Below are 20,064 nucleotides of genomic sequence, written 5' to 3' on the forward strand. Positions count from 1 at the left end.
GTAAAAATTACTAATTTGGGTTGCAATATCTGAAATTATTGACTGTTTCCATAACGTTACAGGAAATTTAAACTGCAATATTTAAATGGTTACAAAAATCTGTGGAATGCAAAGCAAACTCCAGGGTCCTGTTTTAGTGACTTTATATTGACAATGTACATGTTTTGTACTACTGAAGTGATGGATGTCTCATAAGCCTCTCCTGGCTTTAGACTATTGCTTGTCTGAGACTGTGTCCGTACCATGTAAATTCAGATGAATACTGACAACATGAATCTGGTTACTGTCTTTCAATGGATTTTCTTTATTATTTTGAAAAGGAGTATTACCAAGCATTATACATTTTTAATCTTTGTATATAATTAGAAAGACTGCTGGGCTTAAAATTAAGCGTCAGCATTTCTATATGAATATCATTGTTCAGTTTTCCAGAGCCTTTACAAAAAGGTCTCCTGTGCAGACCAAGGCAAGACAGCAAAGTGCACTTAATATGAAGGGTAAGACAGCAAGGAAAAGAAGTTAGCAACAGGCAAGAGCATATAGATGATTGCCATGATAACTTAAAAATTTACAAATAATCTTCGACCAGATTTTGCCCTTAGTACCATTTAGGTTCTGGTAACTGAGCTTCATAATGAAGGAAAACAAGACATTAAAAACAAACAAAAAAGAAAAAAAATGGAAACTGTGCCTCTGAGGACTGAAAAGTCTAACCACTTCACTGCTGAGTTTTAGAATGGTGTCTGTTCAAGAAAAAACAGCTCAGTGGAAACAAGTGGATAAAACCTCCACTTGCCTAGCTTACAGATGTTCCCAGTACACCCCTTATGTTTAAACTGTGGTAATGTGGTGATTACTGCTCTGTGATTTTACAAAAAAAAGCATACATTTATCCAATAGTGCCCTACAGTTACTTTACTTGCCACAATAATGCCACAGCAAGGTAATCATCAAATAGTAAAGCATTTCTAGAAAACCGCAGAACACTGTTATCAACACTCTGAGAAAGATCATTTGTCTTCTCTATACCGCATATAGTCAATAGGCATCAAGTACCGCTACTCAGAGGTGTCAATAACCCATGTGTTGCAAGGAAAAAAATGATTAACACGTCACTCTCAGGGAATGTGTTAATGGAAATAAATAGAGATGAAATGAGCTGAGGACAGTTTTCTTTCTTAATGAAGGACAAGAGCAAAGTATGAGCTGATAACTGGAAACCTGCAGTCACCAGCTACACTTACAGCAATGTTTTTGGTTTCTACTTTCACAGCCTCTTCTCTCCAATACTTATATTGTTTTAAAATATTAACTACATCAAGATTTATTTTAAACAAAGGCCACATGCTGAGGAAAAAATATGCATCCCAGAAATAGAAAAAGAACATTAAAGACAACCTTATACAAACAACTGCTAAGTGAAAAGCCATTTCCTTTTTTTTCTGTTCACAACACAACCCATCACCTATCACTGGACAACAACCATTCCAGGAGATGTAATTTTCCATTCATTCATTTTGATCAGTTTGATTTCAAACTTCATATTGCATAAATAAAACACCCAGTAAGGAGCTACAGCTTTTCTGAAACCTCCTCAATACTGCAGAATGAGGACTCCCAGCTGCAGCCCTACATTGCTGTGGTGTTTGACTGATTGTCTGAAGCTCATGCAGCAGCAGGAAAGTTGTTAACAGTGACTATGATGGGTTTGGGTACTTGGTTTGCGGGAGAGAGTAGGGCGGTGCGGGGGTCAGGGGGACGTTTGGCTGTCTAGGAGGCTTGGGAGAGAGAGTGGCAACTTCAGAAGCAGGGCAGTGTCCTCTTCCTCACAAGGCGGTACTCTCCGAGTCTAGATCTGTGTCCTTGGGTGGGAGGGTAGGAAGCTCTCGGCCAGCAGGGCTTGTGGCCTGCTGCTCCACAGCAAGCTCAGGGATGAAGGCACGACTCAGCCCTTTCAAAGCCACAGAGGAATCTGCACAGGCACAAGAGCCACAATTCCAGGTTAGTCTTCAGACCACCTGAGAAGGCTAAAACAGCCGGCATAATTAGTCCTGCTATCAGTGGCCAAATGACCACATACGAGTTTGGTAAATGTCTTCATATGTTACCATTTTACTCACATTTACACCAAAACCTTATTATTATATCTAAAGTAATACTGTACAGTATGATGGTTACACCAGTGTTGGTAATGTACCCTTTTCAGATGCTTTACAATTAGCAGCTGCAAACCTTATTTAAACAGAGAACGTAGCATCCTTATATTCTTAAAATGGCTATGCTACACGGGAATTGGAAACAGCAACTTCCTCTGCTTACCTGTTACTCAGTACTTAAGGTTTTTAATGTAATTGCCCTCCCTCAAATGTTCTGAAACCAACTTGCGTTAATACCCATATCTTTGGCTGTCAGAAGTATGATCCAGACAGTTCTTTTGTAAAACCCAGAGCATATTCATGTGCCAAAGGGACCAATGCGCAAAGGAGTTTGATAGTTGTTAGTATACAGAAAAAATGTCGACATCTCAAGACCTGGAACCCAGACTGATTATAGTTGATGTGCCATGCAAGTTAGTATTGGTTGGTGCTGGCAAGCAGTGTTAGCATGCATACACACACACATTTAGAGGCGAGGAAGCAGCGCTGCTATTCCGTACATATCACCTATTGACCAATCATAGGCCACATGGTCTTACCATTGCCTGCCTCTCAGCTCTTAGGCAGAATGGCAGGTCAGACATCTGCAATATTTAATACCATATTCTAAATACAACTGTAATGACATTCACATAATTCACTAAAACACTGATCCTCAGGGAGTATTTTCCTCAGGGGGTCTGGTACACATGGTCTTTCAGTCATTTCATCCTTATAGCTTGCATTCTCATTTCCCCAAAGTGAACAAAAGTGACACTGTAAATGACAAGTGTGAAAAATCCTCCCCCCCACACCCCAAAAAAAAAAGTAATCACCATTTGCTGTTATCAGCATGATCAAATTATTTTTTTGGCGTAAATTGACTGTGGTGCAGTGAAGTTAACTTTCTATGAGAATGTGGTTTTACAGTGAATTGTACTGGTGATGTTTAAAATTGTCCCAAATCATACATGCACCAAACAGGCTCAAGTGACATCATAAGGAATTGAATGATTAGACCGTTCTATTACTTAAATTAAAGCATTCTCTCATGCGAATTACTGGAGCTTAGAGCAGTCTGTTATCTGTGTCAGAGACGTGCTGTGAATATAGACTGCAATGTGCAGGAAAAGGGCAAAGCACAAAGGACAAAGCAGAAAAAAAATGTAATTGCACAATGAATAAAAAAACCCCCTTGATTTCAAAACAAAATCCATTTTGGTGATTTTCTACATCAACTCAGAACTGGGTTGCTTAAAGAAAACTGGCTGAAGTCTATTGCCATTTTTTGCTTTGTGTTCAATGAGCTTTGCCCTAAACATATTTTGAGGTCAGGTGAACACAAAAGGAAATTCAATGTTCCTTTTTTTCCACAGACAAAGGAGCAGGTACACTATATTTTTCAGCATGCGTAAATGCTTTACACTGAGTCCATTACAACAGAATTCGCACACTGAAAGGCAGGCTTTAGCAAAAAGCTGCAGTGCGCAAGATATGCAATTGCGCTGCATAAAACAATGACATAGCAAAGAAGTGCTGTAAAGTAGCTAAAGTTTATACAATTCTTGACCATAAAGCATATTAAATGGTGTTTCTGATGTTTTAAAACTTTTATGTAAATAACTAAAAAGGGGATGATTTCTCCTGCATTTCTTTCACTGCTTTGAGTAGTTTTACCAAACAACTTAAGGAACAAAAACTCATCCAGTGGAGGTGAGAGAATAAATGCAATCATGAAATGGTTCAAAACAAGGGGTTGCAAAGCACTTTATAAAGACATATTGACCAAGCATTTAAAACAAACAATTCAACTTAAGAAATGACATGCCAATGAGAAACTACATTTCATCCCTGTGAATAACAACACACACACAATTCATATACTCCTAGTCATTACGTCTTCATAAGTGCATTTTGCAAGCCCTACTTTAAGTGTTACTAAAATGTTGTTTTCAGGGAGTAAATGGAGATTATGGATAATGTAAACCAATACAGCAGGCAGAAAAAAACAAGCATGTGTATCACAACGAAACTGCAGCAGAATGCCAAAAACTGAACAAAGAGCTGAGTGCAGGAGCTGCAAATGCAAATATCCTTTTACTACGAACCTTCCTCACAGAAAGATCCTCAACCTGCGAAGGCATTATGACACAAAGCTATTAGTGCATAGGTACTGACAAACCACTATGTTATAGGAGCTGCAAAATGTAGCAGAATAAATGGTACAATCTTTGTTACATTATGTCAATATGTGTCAATATCAAATAAGACATAGGAAGTGTATGGAAAGATTTCCACTGTAACTATCACTTCAGATTTGTTTTTAGCTTATATGCAATTTATACTTCACTCTGATAATGCAAAAAAGATACTAAAGGTTCAACTGAACATACTTATTATGAAAAGACAAATGTGTAACATAATTTAATATACTTTAACCACACCATGGTGAGGCCTGTACTGTATTACTACAGTAGATGAACGTCTGGACTAGATCTGCCATGCAGTGGGATTTGTGTTTCTGTCCCGTGGAGCTATTGATGCACTAGTTAGTGATTAGACTCTGGGTAAAGGGGGGGTAAAGAGGTCATTGTTTTAATTGGTTACAGACTGTATACAGTAAGCAGCTTTAAAAAACATTGGCTGGTACAACAATACAGCCATGAGCTCCTGTTAGTATCACATGTCGCATGTGAAGGAGACAGCAGGCGGGTCTGGCAGCTTACCAGTGATGATCTTGGATGCAGAGTTGCAGATACCGTTGGCGTCGCTGTTGCCAGATGTGGGGGGCTGAGGGGGCGGGGGCACGTTGGGCCGGTGCCTTGGTTTGGGCACGGGACGGGGGCGGGGGAGAGAGCCAGACGGAAAGGAGGGGAAGGACGGGTTGCAGGGGCTGTCAGGTGGAGCGGTGGAAGGCGGGGGGGTGTCAGGAGGGGTAGGGGTGCTGGGAGGAGACTGTTCTGTTCCACACTCTCCCGCTGCTTGGCTACCGGCTTTGGTATTGGGAGGGGACGTGACCTGTGTGGGAGGCTGGGGAGGAGGGTGGTTGGGGGCCTGGATTGGCGGCTGGTTGCTGGAATGCCGGCGGGGTGTGGCGGAGGGCTGAGGCGTGTTCGCGCTGGGGCCCTGCCCAGGAGGGGAGTGACTGGAGGAGGGTTTTGGAGGCTGGGAGGATCCTGAGAATGAGTTTGACTGACCGCTGGGCTGTCCTGGAGGGGGGTTGGCTGGTTTAGGTGGGGCGGGAGCAGGCTTCTTTGTACCTACAAGATGCAGATGTGCATTCAGGTGGTGCAATAACATGCAGCTTTGATTCAGGGTTGCACAGGTTATTGTGAGGCTCATTCAGTGCATTTGCTTTAAATGCATAATTTGAAGAAGAAGAAATAAAGCCGCCATAATGTGATCTTGTGTCACTCACCTCTGCGCATCATATGAGGACTGGGGCCCATGGAGCCCGGCTGCGGGGTCCCGACCCCCAGCTGCCCTGGTCCGCTGGTCGCACTGGGGGTGTTCATCTGCACACCCGCTGCTCCATTCCTCTGAGGTGGGGGTGTGGTGCTAGGCTCACGAGGCTTTGACAAGCTGAAGACACAAAATTGACTGTTGGATACACAGGGACTACTGATTCACTGAGACACTCTGAATGAAAACCAAAGGGTCAGCGTCACCAAATGGGGAAAATCACTTCTTTTCTGTCAGTAAAACATTAGGTGCCAGTTGAGATTACATTTTTTTCCCCAAATCTCCCCAAAACCCCCTAGCATCCTATAACTCTTTAGTCCTGACCAGTTGGTCCATTTGGGAATACTGTATTGTTAGTAAAAGGTGCAGTAATAAAACTGATCAGTATTAACTTAATTGTTCTTGAAGTCATTCTCTGTCAGAGGAGAGGGTAGTTATAAGCATGCCAATAAAGGAGCCTGGTCAAGGAGTATAAGGCATTGTCTAGAAAATGCATACAAAAAGTGAAAAACATCAGCTATGGACTTTTGTCTGAACAGCCACATACCTCAGGAATTTTAGTCACAAGGCATTTTAAGCCTAACTGAAAAACTAAAAAGACAATTTATCATAGTAAGTTTACAACGTAATCTTTTGAAATCTTGGCAATTTAATGGGGTTGAGGAGGCTTTCAAAACAGGATGTGGCACATGATTATGTCAGCAAGGCTATGTGTAGTTAGTCCAGACTTCTGATTCAAATCTACTGCCAAAAAAAAAAAAAAAACAACAGGGGGGGTCATAGAGGAAACTGTGCCACAGACAGACACTACAGGAGGGCTTGTAAAAAGTAAAGACGGAGAGAGGTCCAGACACCACAACAGTGACTCAGCGTTTGAGACAGGCAGACATGACCACAGCTGCAAAAAAAGGCATGACTGGAAGGACAGCGGAGCTGTAAAAAGACGCATCCTGTACGAGATGCAAACAGTCAGTGTCTCATCACAGATGGGAATTTAAGCCGACCATCGGGTTAAATTAAAACTGAGATTTATAAACAGTTTATTGCAAACGCTTTGCTTCATGTCTTAGTTAAGGTTGTTGGTTAGTTTCTGGATCAAACTGAAAAGTCCAGTTTATATCCATAATTAATCCATAATTTTGTTAATAAAACAATGTAAGTTTATTATAAAAACAACAATGGAGATCTAGTAATGGACACTGAAGATTGTCTTGAAAGACATTCTTTCGTCTGATCAGCCTCCGGTCATAGCGCAAGTCCATAGCTCATAGCTGTTTCCCAGTTATGGTCCTCTGGGGCCCCTGTGTATATTGGCTTTCTTTCCAGTTGAGCCCTCACTTATTTAGGTTCAATAGAGCTGTTAAATGAATACTGATCTCTATTTTACCTCACTTAAATATCTACTATCTTTGTTACAGATATGGGATGTAGGGAATATGTTGGCTCTAACAGAAGTATACATGTGAGATATTACTGTAATTCATTACTTTTTGGGTCCCTAGTTAGACGCATATTCACCTTATTTGAGCAAACATATTTAGCCTTTCAATGGGGCCAAGAAATGTAATTATTAATTACACTTAAATTAGGAAAAGCTGTACCAAATTTTCTCAAGGGGAAGACTGTTCAACATATTTTTATGACTTTATTTCATATTAGTACAACCTAGTACAAGCACATCTCTACCAACACATTTCTTTCACAAATGATTTCTATGAGATTAAATAAACGTAAAATATATGCATTTATTGAAATAAAGAGCGCTGTTTAGCCAACTGCTCAATCAAACCTAAAGAAGTGAGAGCTCAGCTGGAATGAAAACCCAGTGCATACACAGTGGGTCCTGAGGACCAGGAGTGGGTGACGCTGCCACAGTTCATTACTGGTGCAATGCTGTGTCTTGCCAGGACCCTCAGCACCTCGGATCCTTACCTGTTCTCTTCAGCGTGCTGGGCTAGAAGCTGCTGCATGGTGGCCACTGATGCCACGCCCAGTGCCGAGCTTGACTGACAAGCCTCCAGGCCCAACCCCCCAACGGGCTGAGCCTGCTGCGGGGGCTGAAGCTCGGCAACAGACTGTGCCAGCGCAGCCCCCCCAGCCTCCACCGGGGGCAAGGGGGGCTGGAAGGTAGGCGAAGCGTGCTGCTTTCTATTAAGAGTGCTGCCTCTACGAGGGGCGTGGTCCGACAATTTGTTAGCCGGGCTACAGAGAGAGGAGATAGTGAAGACACACGAGTGCCACCGTGAAACACCAGGGCAGAGAAAACACCAGGGCCCCCAGTACAGCAAAGAAAGAGGAGGAGATGGTAAATATGAACACCCAACACATCTACCATAAAGATGAATACTCATGGGTTCTGAATTCTGGAAGCAATTATCTCTGGACTTACACAGCTATTAAATTACACCCATTCTATAATTACTGCAAGTGGACACCAAAGACCTTACAAAAGTTCAGACTGCTGCACTTCCAAGTTTTAATAAATATGTATGCCATTTTTAGATGTGCCACATTGTAAGCACTGACTAAATGAATAGATCTGTAATTTCTGAAGGGGCACTGCAGGTTGTGGCTCTCGTTCACAGATGTACATATGTAACGAACGTGCATATGTAGCTAGTGTGTCAACAGTGCGTATAGGGCCTCAGATCTCACAACAGAACACTTAAGCCAAGAACTTTTGTGCTTCGGGGATCGGAAATTGCACAGAAAAGCTGACAGAAACAAAGCACATAAAAAAAACACTTATAACGGTCATAGTTAATGTTGCCTGAAGTTTTGTTACTTTAATAGATACATGAAATTTAATTAAATTTCATGTTTTATCATAACATTTATACTGAGAAGTGCAAACTGCACTGACACGTGGCAGAAATATTCCAATGATAAATTACTGCACAGAACACACTGAGTGGGTGTCATCTGTACATGCAGGTACCTGCTGGTCTATTGGACATTCTTGGGTTTTACCGAAGACCAAAATAATTCCTGTGCTCAATAAGCTGTGTCTGGGAAATGGGATGTCTCTTGGGCAATCACTCAAGTGAACGATGCCAAAACTCAAGAGTCGGGTCTGTGACTGTGTGCATGAATGACCTCAAAAATGAGAAGGCACAATGGTAAGGGGAGCCTTGCTGACAGGGACACAAACTCACAGGCTCAAATATGAATAAAAGAGTAAGCCATTCAACTTCACATTGAGCAGATTATTCACCAGGTTAGTATTTAGGTTAGTTCATCATTTTTCTTTAGTAGTCATCAGTGACCATGAGTAAAAAATGTACTTTATTGATTACATTGACATTGTCCATACATGAAAAAAGAGAATAATATGCCTTTTTATACACTTAATTCAGTTAAGCGGAGGGTCTTGCACTGCAGCTTCTTTAACTGTGATAGACTCTTCAGCTACGACATAGAAAGCAGACACAGATCTGGACTTTGAATCCTGCCTGTGGAAAGCCCTGTGATGGGATGGATACCTGTCTTTGCGAGGACTGTCGCCCTCGGGCCCGACCATGCTGCCTGGCCGCTTTCTCTCTATAGTGCCCGATTCAAAGTCGGGCGTGGTCAGGTGGTTGGTGTGGTTTGCAAGTGGCGCGGGCATAGCGAACATGCCCGACACGTTGAAGTCCACATCTGCAGAGAGACACAGAGAAGTCGTGGATGGATGCCTCAATGTTGTCTTTCAATCACCCAGAATATTGTATCTCTCAGTAATCTTTCCTACTGATCTCAAAAATGAGCAAACATTTGGGCTTTCTCATGTAGTCAATCATCCCATTAATTTTGAAAACATAAGGCGGCTACTGGCTTTAAAGTCTGGTGAAGAAACGTAGACCTTGAATTGGTGCTATTCTCAATGACGACAGACTTGTCTGTGTGGCTAACAAGATAAGCTGAGAATAGATGTCATCATGGCCATATGTGTAGCAGAGATGTACTGGTGACTTAAATGCTCAGAAAAAGGGAAGATTCTTCCCCAGCACAGTCATACCATCTGGGAAGAACCAGTCAGCGTGCTGGATGATGGGTTCAATTATAGTCACTACATGGACAGATGTAGCAGCAGCCATCTCTGCCAGACTCCTGGGAACAGAGAGATACAGACAGTGAAATGCTGTAAACAACTTTTTTTTTTTTACCATACAACACAACAGATCATGTATGTTTTTACTACAAATTTCTAATACAGATGGGGTTCAGCCAAGTGAAGCTGTCGTTCAATATCATGTTCAGTCTCATGTACAGGTCAGCAGTTTTGACTACGATATATAGGCTACGGTCAACATATTCCCTCTTGTGGCAAAAAAGCACAACACCACTTCCTCGATGAGCCAAACCAATGTGAAAAAGGTCTTAAAATAAATCCTCACTTTAACCAGTGATAAGGTCAAAAGAGTGCAAAGGATGTTCATCCCGTGAGCTTCCTCACCCTTCAGTCTTGGACCACAGTAGATTAGGTCCCAGCACGATCGCAATGTTGCTGGGCGTCATCTTATTGACTTCACTTTCTTGGGCTAGCTTGGCAAGAAATTTCACCAGATACCTGAAACAAAAGAGGAAAACCAGGTACGTTTTAAAGGATCATTTCAAATGCAATACCGAGCAATACAGAAACTAGAAAACAAATAAGTAGGAAATGGAGCTCAAATTTTCTACTCAAGCAACGGTCAATATATGAGCAATTTCAAGGAAATGCTTTACAAAATGATACATGCTTTACAAAACAAAATCTTTTGTTATTGTAATATTTTTAATTTTCTGTTTACAAAAGAGATAGAAACATCACTCAACAGAACATGGAAATTCAAGGCCTCTCCTGATATTAATAGCTAATGCCAGCTTGACACTTTTTATTTAACAACCCATTTGATGCAAGTTAATTACCTTGTATATGCCATATAAGAAGCAGTCATACAACAGTAACAAAATCTGAGCAGAATCAGTTTATAGACAAACAACAGCTAACTAGGACAAAGCAACGAATCATTACAGCAAGCGTCCTCCAGATCACCGCACTGAAACGCCATGCACTAGTACTGTGATGATCTGCAGAGAGACACATGGCTCAGAGCGTTGTCTGGGTGGCGCGTTCATCCTACGAATGAGCCCTAGGACAATTTTCCCCAGCGGTCCAGGGACAGTCACGACACCAACCTGAAGTTGGCCTTATTATTCTTTGGTAGCTGGTCACATGTCACCCACAATGCCTGCAGCCTTTTGTCTGGGTCAGACACGCTGTGGACAGATAATAAACAAGTTCAGCTCCAGCAGTCAATCACATGGCTGACAAGTCTATAGTGAAGGCCACTGATGTGGATTCACAGGGAACATAAATGGTTTGCTAGACACATCGTAGACGACTGGTACAAAACAAGCTGTCTGGTTTGGCTGTACACCCAATACTAGAAAAAACCTGCATGTGTGAGGGATTCACAGCCTTACTTGGATGCTTGTATCCACTCATCATATAGCTGGAAGGTCATTAAAGGCTCTGGTAATTCCCTCAGATAGGACTTCAAGGCACCTAGACAGGGTAAATAACACCAAAGATTTAAATCTGAATGACATAAAAACTCTGTGCAGTGTCCAGACAAGTGGAAATACAGTGGAAAAACTAGAATTCAGGAGCTCGCTTCACACATGGAAGCAGATCCCACCCACTGACCTCACTACTCCAGTGGCAATCCCCTGCTGCTACCACATCTGATCATTTTAGATGTCAGTTGTCAGTTTTTAGCAAGACAATGCCTCATCAGCCTTGAGGATTTTTTTTTGACAGAATAGCACTTGGAGCTGAGGTAAAATTTTGTGACATTGCTCAGAATTACAGAAATAAAATGGCACAGTTAAGCTAGCCTGACAGTATAACAAGATGAGAGGTATCATCAAAACTCAGATAGGAGAACCATATTTTCATATTGTTTGAGAAAGCTGTACTATAAACTGTATGTCTCAGAATTACTTCTGCTAAAGTTAGGGGTGTGTGTGTGTGTGTGTGTGTGTGTGTGTGTGTGTGTGTGTGTGCGTGTGTGCGTGTGTATCGTTGCTTGATAAAAATGGAAAGAGGGGGGGAAAAAAACGCAGTGATCATTCAACAATGTTTGGGAGAGTGCTGTACCAGCCACAGCATGAGGATCGGAGTAGAACTCCTCCAACTGGGAGGTGGAGCAGTCCAGCGCTGCCTTGAGCTTCTTCAGCTTGGAGGCCCCTGCAGCGATCCTGAACAGCCCCTGACACACAAGGAAAGGGGGTCAGAGTCAAACATACCACACTGACAGCACTTCACATTCGCACAGAAACAAGACATCACACTCCATTAAGTCAAAGCGCCTTTAATCAGTACAACGTCAACAAACTGGAAAAACGATCCCAAAACTGCAGAACAAATTTGAAAGTGCTTATACAAGACATTCTCTGCTGTAATGCCACGCCAGTTTGTGAAGAAACTGATGTCTAGTTTCTGTATTATTTTTAGGCTGTGTGATAAAGAGGCCAGCACGCATCGCTTTCTGCCACTGCTTACGCTTGAGAACAGAGGAAGCGATACAAAGCAGACTGAGACGGGCGTAGCAGATCATGCTTCTGTGCTCAGCCAGCCACATGGTGCGATTTCACAGAATAGCTCTGTCTAATTCTGAGCCCTACTGAAACAGCTCAAACAGCAGTTTCAGGTTCCCTTAGTAAAAATATTCCTGTTTGCACAGAAATGAACAATAATGCACCAAATGAAAGCTTAATGCTTTCTGAATATGGAGCGCACAGAGATGCATACAGTATGAACAATGCTGGTTCTCAATCTGGAGTGCACAGTTCTCTTCTACACAAAGGAGCCTTTGTAGCAAGTAATTAGGTAGCTAGCTACCAAATGTTTTCCCTAACACAGTATGAGCAACTTCAACCTACAGCTGCAAATTAAAACTTTCTTCAAATTGGTTGTTGTGCTTTAGATAATTTAATCAGTAAGACCACTCATTTCTGAGCTGTCCATGAAAACTGAAATAAGGCTGACCAGAAGAACAGTTACCCGTGGATGGACTATTGATAGATCACTGGATAAATGGTTATCTGAATTTAATTCAGAAATCATGCATCTTGGTAATTAGTTTAAAGGGGGCTTTCCTGTTAATGCAAGTAATGGCAATTGTTTGACAAATGATGCATATCAGATCCATTTTTCATTCAGGTCTTTCCACAGTGACCTAAGGATTTTCTTGAAGTGGTTGTTTCTGTTGCTGTATTTTTTTATATTTTATTTATATTTTGTCTCAAAGTGACCTTTGATATTAAAATATGACATTATCTATTTTGTGAGACTGGACTTTGAAGTAGGACATAAATGATTTATTAGCTTTAAAGAGCCAAGAGACAAAGATTTTTTTTATCCAGTGTTTTAAGAATCCATTTCTTACAGCTTTTCGAGGCTTGCTGTAGTGGTGAAGCTTCTATCAAATGCTATACTATTGATCCAAACCAGCAGACAGTCCTCCCTCAATCCATGAAACTACCCAATCCCAAAGGTTTACAGATCCAGCCGGCACTCCTGATGCTACTGCGACAGAGCTGTCCTACCTCCTCCTTCATGCCCGTTTCCAGCAGCATCATCACACAGGCCTCGATGGGCAGCGCAATCTCTCGCCCACTGCGCTTCAGATGCTCATCGAGGGCTGTCCCAAAGGCTGGCTTCTCAGTCCAGCTGTCTGCAGGGCAAACGATGTGCAAACAAAAACATCAGGAGAGTGAACGTTTACAACCCTCAAGCTCAACGGGTGCTCATAGTTGTGTTAAAGTGCAGCTGAGGTGTCAGTTAATGTTTTTTGTAGGATTTCTGGATTCTGTGATTAAGTGACTTATGTATGATAGTATACTTGGTTTTCCTTGTCTGGTCAAATTGCACAAGTTAATTTAGGGTAGGGTTTCAATAGTATTATGCTCACTCTCACTGGTCTGGGAGTGGTGTTAGCCTGGTCCAACAATGTTGCTCATTCAACTTGAATAGATACACTGATGTTCTGCTGTGTTGGAAGTCACTCTCAATAAGAACATCTGCTAAATAAATGTAAAGTAATGTAATGTAGGGTTTGATAAACAAAACCCTGATAAGTGACCGAGTTGGATTCCTAGCACAAGCACGTGACACAACAGACCTCCAACAGCCTGTGTGTAAAATCCTCTAAGGTTGAGAAATGTCTGGCTGTTTTTGAAAAGGGGGTGTAGGGTGGGCTAGAGAGACCAGGTGGGGGAGATCTAAGGGATATGATTCATACACCACATGCTGAGAAGCCAGGCCTGCCTTGTTAGTACCACATGTTTTGGGAGAAAAACACACAAAAAGATAGCCTAGGATGGAACAAAGATAGATGCTCCTACAACTACTGAGATATTTATGAGGCTTGAAAAAGCACATGCAACTTCAATGCTAAAAAAGTTCAGTCCAGATAGTACCCCGAAATGCAAATCTCTCTTTAGAACTCCATTTTGACTCAACTGATTCATTGAGAAAACATCAAGCATTCACAAATATTTAAAACAGCTTAGTTTAATTTATCAGTGAAGTGTACTGAGTACTTTCAGATAACAGTCCTTTATTGGGCTGAATACTGCTGCTCCAGCTTCTCATAGCAACTGAAGGACAGAAACAACCACTTGACCTGCTGCTTCCTAATGACCAGCCACATCTCAGCACATCTAATTCACTTAACTGGTAGGTAGAATAAAAATAGCTGGAGACCAGACAAAGAAAATGTGTTTTTCTTTTTTTTTTGCTCTAATTTCCTCATGAATTGATTTTAAAAAGTGAAAAGACGGGAAAACAATCAACAACCAGTTCATTAGATGACAATGCATTATTTAGGAATAAGGCTCCATGCCAGAAATTAGTGGCAACTTTCCTCCTGAATCCCATCCCTGCACTCATAAATATACTATGACTTTATTGAATGATAAACTTACATAGATAACATTATGTCAGCAGTTACTACAAACAATTCAGCATACGCTGCCCTTTGTTACCTGTGACCTTTGACACACCACTCTGGAAGCTGGGAGGGTTATGGAGAACTGGTAGGGTAACAGTTACGTGAAGTTTCATAAAAAATCAAGCAGAATAGGCTAAGCTATACACCAAAAAAGAAAAAGATTACTCTAGTCTCTTTAACCTCCATCTTTCTCCACGTGACCACAAAATAAAAGGGTCCTTAAGGAACACAGGGGATGCAACATTTGTAGAGACACCAACATTCAAGCAGAATTGGCCAAGTTAGAGCCCGGAGAGCACCTCTGCCATGGAACCATATAAGGGCAGAGACTGAAGAATACAATAAGAACATACCTTTCAGCTTCATCAATGTAACATGAAAAAGGCAAAATGTAAAAAATACAGAAGACAGCGAGGGAAGGGGGCGCTGGGGGGAAAGGAAAGCAAGTGAACTGTACCTTGTTGAGTCTGGATGTTTGGCAGAACGTTCTCCAGCACTGCTAAAGATTTTCTATGGTAATCAGCTTGTGCTTCTAATAACTGAGAGAGAAAAAAAAACACATTGTGAAGAGGCAGAAGGAAGGCAAAGTCTCACTCATCTATCATTGGAAAAAAAACAACAAGGTCTACTCTTAGTAAAAAAAACCATTGAGCACACTGCTGCTTGGAACCTGTGGCATCAATCTGTGGCTATGGCCACTGATACCCATAGATGTCATGGGTATAGTCACACATATGGACAAACTACACTGGAAAGTGAGTGTAATTTACAAGTTATATTAAGTCCTTTATAAATATGTATACTGCCTATACACAAAATGTGAAGATAAAACTGTGTAAAGCAATACAAGTGCTTAAAATCCAGTCCAATACGAGTAGAGTTAATTTCAATACAAGAACTGATGACTAACATTAGCCAATTGCCTCTTAATTAAAGAGAACAAAACATACAACTTATTGTATTCCTTATACATACATACCTCCATACACACACACACACACATATATACACACACTTCAACCATATGAAATATTCAGTGGTGCCTTCAGCAGATCCATCCACTTTTAGCAAAATATGAGACATGTGGTGCTGCTTAAACTCCACAACCTAAAATCTGGGCTCATCACTGCCTCCCATATATGGAGCACATCACATGAACCACAAGGGCAAAAGTCATTACAAGCTATGTAAACATAAAAATGGCAAACTAATAAGTTCCACAGTAAGATATTGAGAAAAAAAGTGTGTGTGCGTTGAAACTTGAGAAGTAAAAATGCACTGACTGCACAGGCTCTCCTTTTACCCACCATTACATAATAGCGGGCATAGTCCCCTTCCTTTGAAAAGAAGTTGTACATGTCTGCAGCCAGTTGGTCCTGTGAAGAGGCAGACAGAACAGATGGTTGTGACCGGAGAGAACACTCACACACTCTTGAGTCCTACCCTACAGTTTTTTTCCCCCCTTCTTTTAGGTCATTTCAATTTCAAAGTTGTAATAGCCTGAAGTTCACTCAGACTTACATACTCGTATATTACTGAATATAAGCATTTACAGAGGCGTGGCTACAAGCACACTTAACGAGATTCTGATGCAAAAGTAACACCCAGCCAAGCAAAGGCAGCAAGCCCTAGCAACACAGGCTTTACACAAACTCACATCATCTCACTCACAGATCACATCAAACATGACTTGTCGCGCCCCTTCGCGTTCTCATTACAGTATCTAACCTATTTTTAAACGCTCCTCCTCAGAGCAAGTATCGAATACAGCAGCTGATAAGGCTGAGGTTCTTGTATCTGAGCATGTTTAGTGTGTACAGGTGGCACTGATACACATGCAAGGACGTGATGCAAAACAAACACTGTGCCTGCAATTAACTATGGCTGGAATGTTAAAATGTGAAAATCAACAATGTCTGAAAATGCAAAGTAACAGCATTTGGCACTGAACCATTCAATATGGCAGGTCTTGAAATTTTTCAGCTCTACTGATGACTGTTTTCGGGGAGTGATTATGGAATGACTTTAGATAGGTTGTGAATTCAACACTACCACTACCACATGCGGGTATGTTCCAATGCAGATCAGAGCCTACGCAACTACAGCCAATTAATACGGTATTAGACCCAAAATGTATAAGTGTGTATGAAGCCTCCTTACTGATTAGGCCCATGGACAAACACTACACTTGACTTTTGAGACTTTCCAAACCAGTGTCTGAGAATCTACTTACATTGCACATTTGTAACTGGCCCATTAATACAGTACTAACTTTTAATGGAGTTTTACACCACTCAGAATACCAAATCAACACATGGTGTAAATCAATATCCTCTCTGGCTAGTATTTTGTGTAAACAATACTTCTTCCACCAATTAGTGCTGCCATTAGTACGGGAGTCCTCACTCGAAGGCCATTAATGTTTCATAATCTCGCCTCACTATTGAGTGGAGTGAACAGAAAGTGCCTCGAGGAGAAATGAAGAGCCTTTCCTGTCCTCACTCGGGGGCAGACGAGGCATGGGCAGGCCCTCACCTCCATACACTACATTTTCTGCCTGCGCAAGCCCAGGGCAGAGAAATGCCAGTACTGTGCATTCTGGCATACAAGTAGGTCATGATCCCAAGCGTTTATTGACTGGAATGATGATGCGTAGCAGTAACAGTGTATTCTGTATCTATGCCTCTAACATCCATGAATTACTGAAATATTTATGTATTAATATGGTTTTAATATGCATTACACATACTGAGCTTTACTAAATACCACAATTCTTTTTGCATCATTGGATGGGTACATTGATGAAGCCCTCCCTACTTTTATCATTAAGTATGGTGTATCTCAGACATGTGGCTGATCCCTGAAAGTTCATATCAGTTCCGCAGCCTCTGCAGCCACTGGTGGACTTTTTTCCATTTACTTGAGACAGCAGTCCAAATTTTCTACTATGCTTAACATTTTGGCAGTTCCTCAGTGCATAATATATCTTGAGCATACAGTCTGCCTTTTCTCTATTTTCTGTTAAAGCATTTGGATCACATTTCCTTGAACTTATAGCCTTCTGTTACCACTGGTACGTTCTTTATAGTCTTTCTTTAACAGGATTTGTCAGCTGACTGGAACATTTAGTTAGGAATGTTCCACACCCTCTTGCCAATCTTGCCCCCTATTAAAACATGCATTTCTTGAGTCAGGAATAATGGGATTGCTGCCTGCTATTCCAAGTGTAATTATGAGCCGAAATATATGGCGATACCTTGCAGAGCTCTACTTTGTTCATAGCTTCATCCACCTCCTCCTTGAGAGAGTCCACCTTGGCTGTCAGTGCTTGAGTGTTTGTTCCTGAGATTACTGACTTGGTTGCCTGCAACCACCTGGAAAGAAACAAGATAGCTGAATCTATTCACCCAGCATAGGGAAGAAAGAAAGAATCTACCTGTGACTGAAAGAAAATACAAGGTTGAAATGCTCCATAAAGCAAGGTCAAACTGCAACAAAACCCAAAGATTACCGAGCTTTTGCAGAATCATAGTCCAGCACCAGCCGGGCCAACTGCTTTCTCTGTTTCAGGATGTTGGGAATGTCAACCTAAAAGGACAGTAGAGGGTAAGGGAGTAACACTGTGATACTTCAATCAACCTGCATGACACAGGGGAAATATCCACAAAATACAACATATATCCTTTGGGGGATAAAGACTAGACTTTTTACACATGAGATAAATGGTATTGTTTGTATGCCAGAAGCCAAATGTTCCCTGATGCCACTGACTGCAAATGTGTCAGGACACCTATGGTTCACCTTTTCAGAGTAACGTAATAAAATAATAAAGAACACAGACTATTATCCAGAAGTATCAACACCTAGATGATGTACCAATAGTCAAAACCCAACAGGAGATGAAGTGGATCCTCCTTACCTCCGCTAACTGATTAAGAGGGTCCAGGATGTCCTTCTCAACCTGCACCTCATGTTGCATCAGCTCAGAGGCCAGACGGTTCTCTGCCTCACCGCAAAGCTCCATCATCTTACTGCCAAACGCATCCAGAACACACAGACAGATGGACACCCATTATCAGCACCACTACCGCTTGAGAAAAACCACCCTCTTAGTTCAACATTTCATTGGATGTGCTGACATTTTGGTACGGGATATCAGAACATGGTCTGTATGATCTCCAAAAAAAGAATAATGAATTTTAAACTGGAACAATATTATTGGAGGAATAAATGGGATCCATGTAAGAAGCAGAGAGAACATTTCAGAAAATCAGTCCAAGACATTCATACTTTATATAAACTGTTAATGGATTGTTAATGTATGTATTTAGATCTAAGACCCAAATAATATTTATTTAAAAAAATACTTAGTATAACTGAGGTGTAACTGAAAATACAGTATGCTGAAATGAAGTGCCTAAAGCTTGACAGAACATACTCCACCCTTCCTTTTAAGATCTGTATAGCAGGTTATCAGATAATACCATCAGATAATAAGCTCTACCACTGCATGTCTCTAGATTCAAGTGAATTTAATAACAGCCTGTTTTGTACAGATAGCTGGTCATCTCTGGGGGCAAAACTAAAAGACTACCAACAGCTTGTTTATACAGCTGTACTTTTGTTACATCAATAATTATGGAGTGTTCTTCAGAATTTTTGCTTGTACAGGATAATAAACATACCAATTACTACTTACCATTCAACCAAAAAAGACATAATTCAGAGACCAGAACATCTCTCCGGTACTAAAAGTTGCATGCTCCTGTACTTGCCCTTCGTGTTCACATAGTTACTGTAATCTCTATAACCAAGGTGCAATGGGAATCTGTCATTAGTCCCGTCTTTAAATCTACATGACAGAGAACGTGGAGAACACTGAAGAATGCGGACATTAATCCAGAATAAGGCTATCAGGACACAGGACACAAAATCACTTCAATATGCCCAATGATTTAGAAAATATCAAAGATCTGTATCATGGCTTCAAGAAACATGCATTCTTACAGCTCTGATATCACGCTGTACATAGCAGACCCAACAAAAAGCCATGTTTGCCAAATTCTAGAGAAGAATCCCAAAATACAACAGTCTACAGGTAATGCACCAAACACTTTTTGTTTTATTAATTTACTGGTAGCAACACTAGGCTAACAATAACAATTTTTTATTCAAATTAAAATATAACTGGCAATGTCTAACAGTTAGCTAACCCACAAAGAACTATAACATCACATGTTTTATGACCAAGCTATCCTTTAAAATCTACAATCTCACTCTCAGCTAACCTCAAATGTGTTGGAATTTATTGGCTAATGTGTCACTGGTTTAACATCCACAACTCTAAAGTGCAAGGACATGTTTCCCTTATCCAGGGTAATGCGACAGGAGAGGCATCATGTGATTTGAAGAGACAGAGTAAATGGTGCTAGAGCAGCTGATTTGTGAGCTTTGCTGCCTTTCCAGTTGATCGAGAAGCTGCACAT

General features: G+C 41.2%; 1 protein-coding gene across 6 annotated transcripts in view; it reads right to left on the bottom strand.

Moving 5' to 3' along the window:
* Positions 1-299: 299 nt before the first annotated feature.
* Positions 300-20,064, bottom strand: part of arhgap17a (Rho GTPase activating protein 17a) — a 48,525-nt gene continuing 28,760 nt past the window's right edge. Inside the window, exons 5-22 of one of the 6 annotated variants that reach the window (XR_005004828.1) lie at positions 18,498-18,609; positions 18,090-18,166; positions 17,835-17,952; positions 15,886-15,954; positions 15,036-15,117; positions 13,173-13,300; positions 11,722-11,833; positions 11,046-11,127; positions 10,758-10,838; positions 10,033-10,146; positions 9,595-9,686; positions 9,080-9,236; positions 7,530-7,799; positions 5,554-5,717; positions 4,862-5,395; positions 4,244-4,267; positions 2,696-2,740; positions 1,897-1,972 (exon numbers count right to left, since the gene is read on the bottom strand). Coding sequence is in view for 4 of the 6 variants with exons in the window: in XM_036524188.1 (XP_036380081.1) it covers positions 1,827-1,972; positions 4,862-5,395; positions 5,554-5,717; positions 7,530-7,799; positions 9,080-9,236; positions 9,595-9,686; positions 10,033-10,146; positions 10,758-10,838; positions 11,046-11,127; positions 11,722-11,833; positions 13,173-13,300; positions 15,036-15,117; positions 15,886-15,954; positions 17,835-17,952; positions 18,090-18,166; positions 18,498-18,609 (2,338 nt within the window). In the remaining 2 variants the exon portion in view is untranslated. Of the gene's footprint in view, positions 1,973-2,695; positions 4,268-4,861; positions 5,396-5,553; positions 5,718-7,529; positions 7,800-9,079; positions 9,237-9,594; positions 9,687-10,032; positions 10,147-10,757; positions 10,839-11,045; positions 11,128-11,721; positions 11,834-13,172; positions 13,301-15,035; positions 15,118-15,885; positions 15,955-17,834; positions 17,953-18,089; positions 18,167-18,497; positions 18,610-20,064 lie in introns of all 6 variants that reach the window. The other 5 variants (XR_005004827.1, XM_036524198.1, XM_036524210.1 and 2 more) reach the window with 5 other exon arrangements.

This window comes from Megalops cyprinoides, chromosome 1 (genome assembly GCF_013368585.1).
Source record: "Megalops cyprinoides isolate fMegCyp1 chromosome 1, fMegCyp1.pri, whole genome shotgun sequence".
In the NCBI taxonomy this organism is placed as follows: Eukaryota; Metazoa; Chordata; class Actinopteri; order Elopiformes; family Megalopidae; genus Megalops; species Megalops cyprinoides.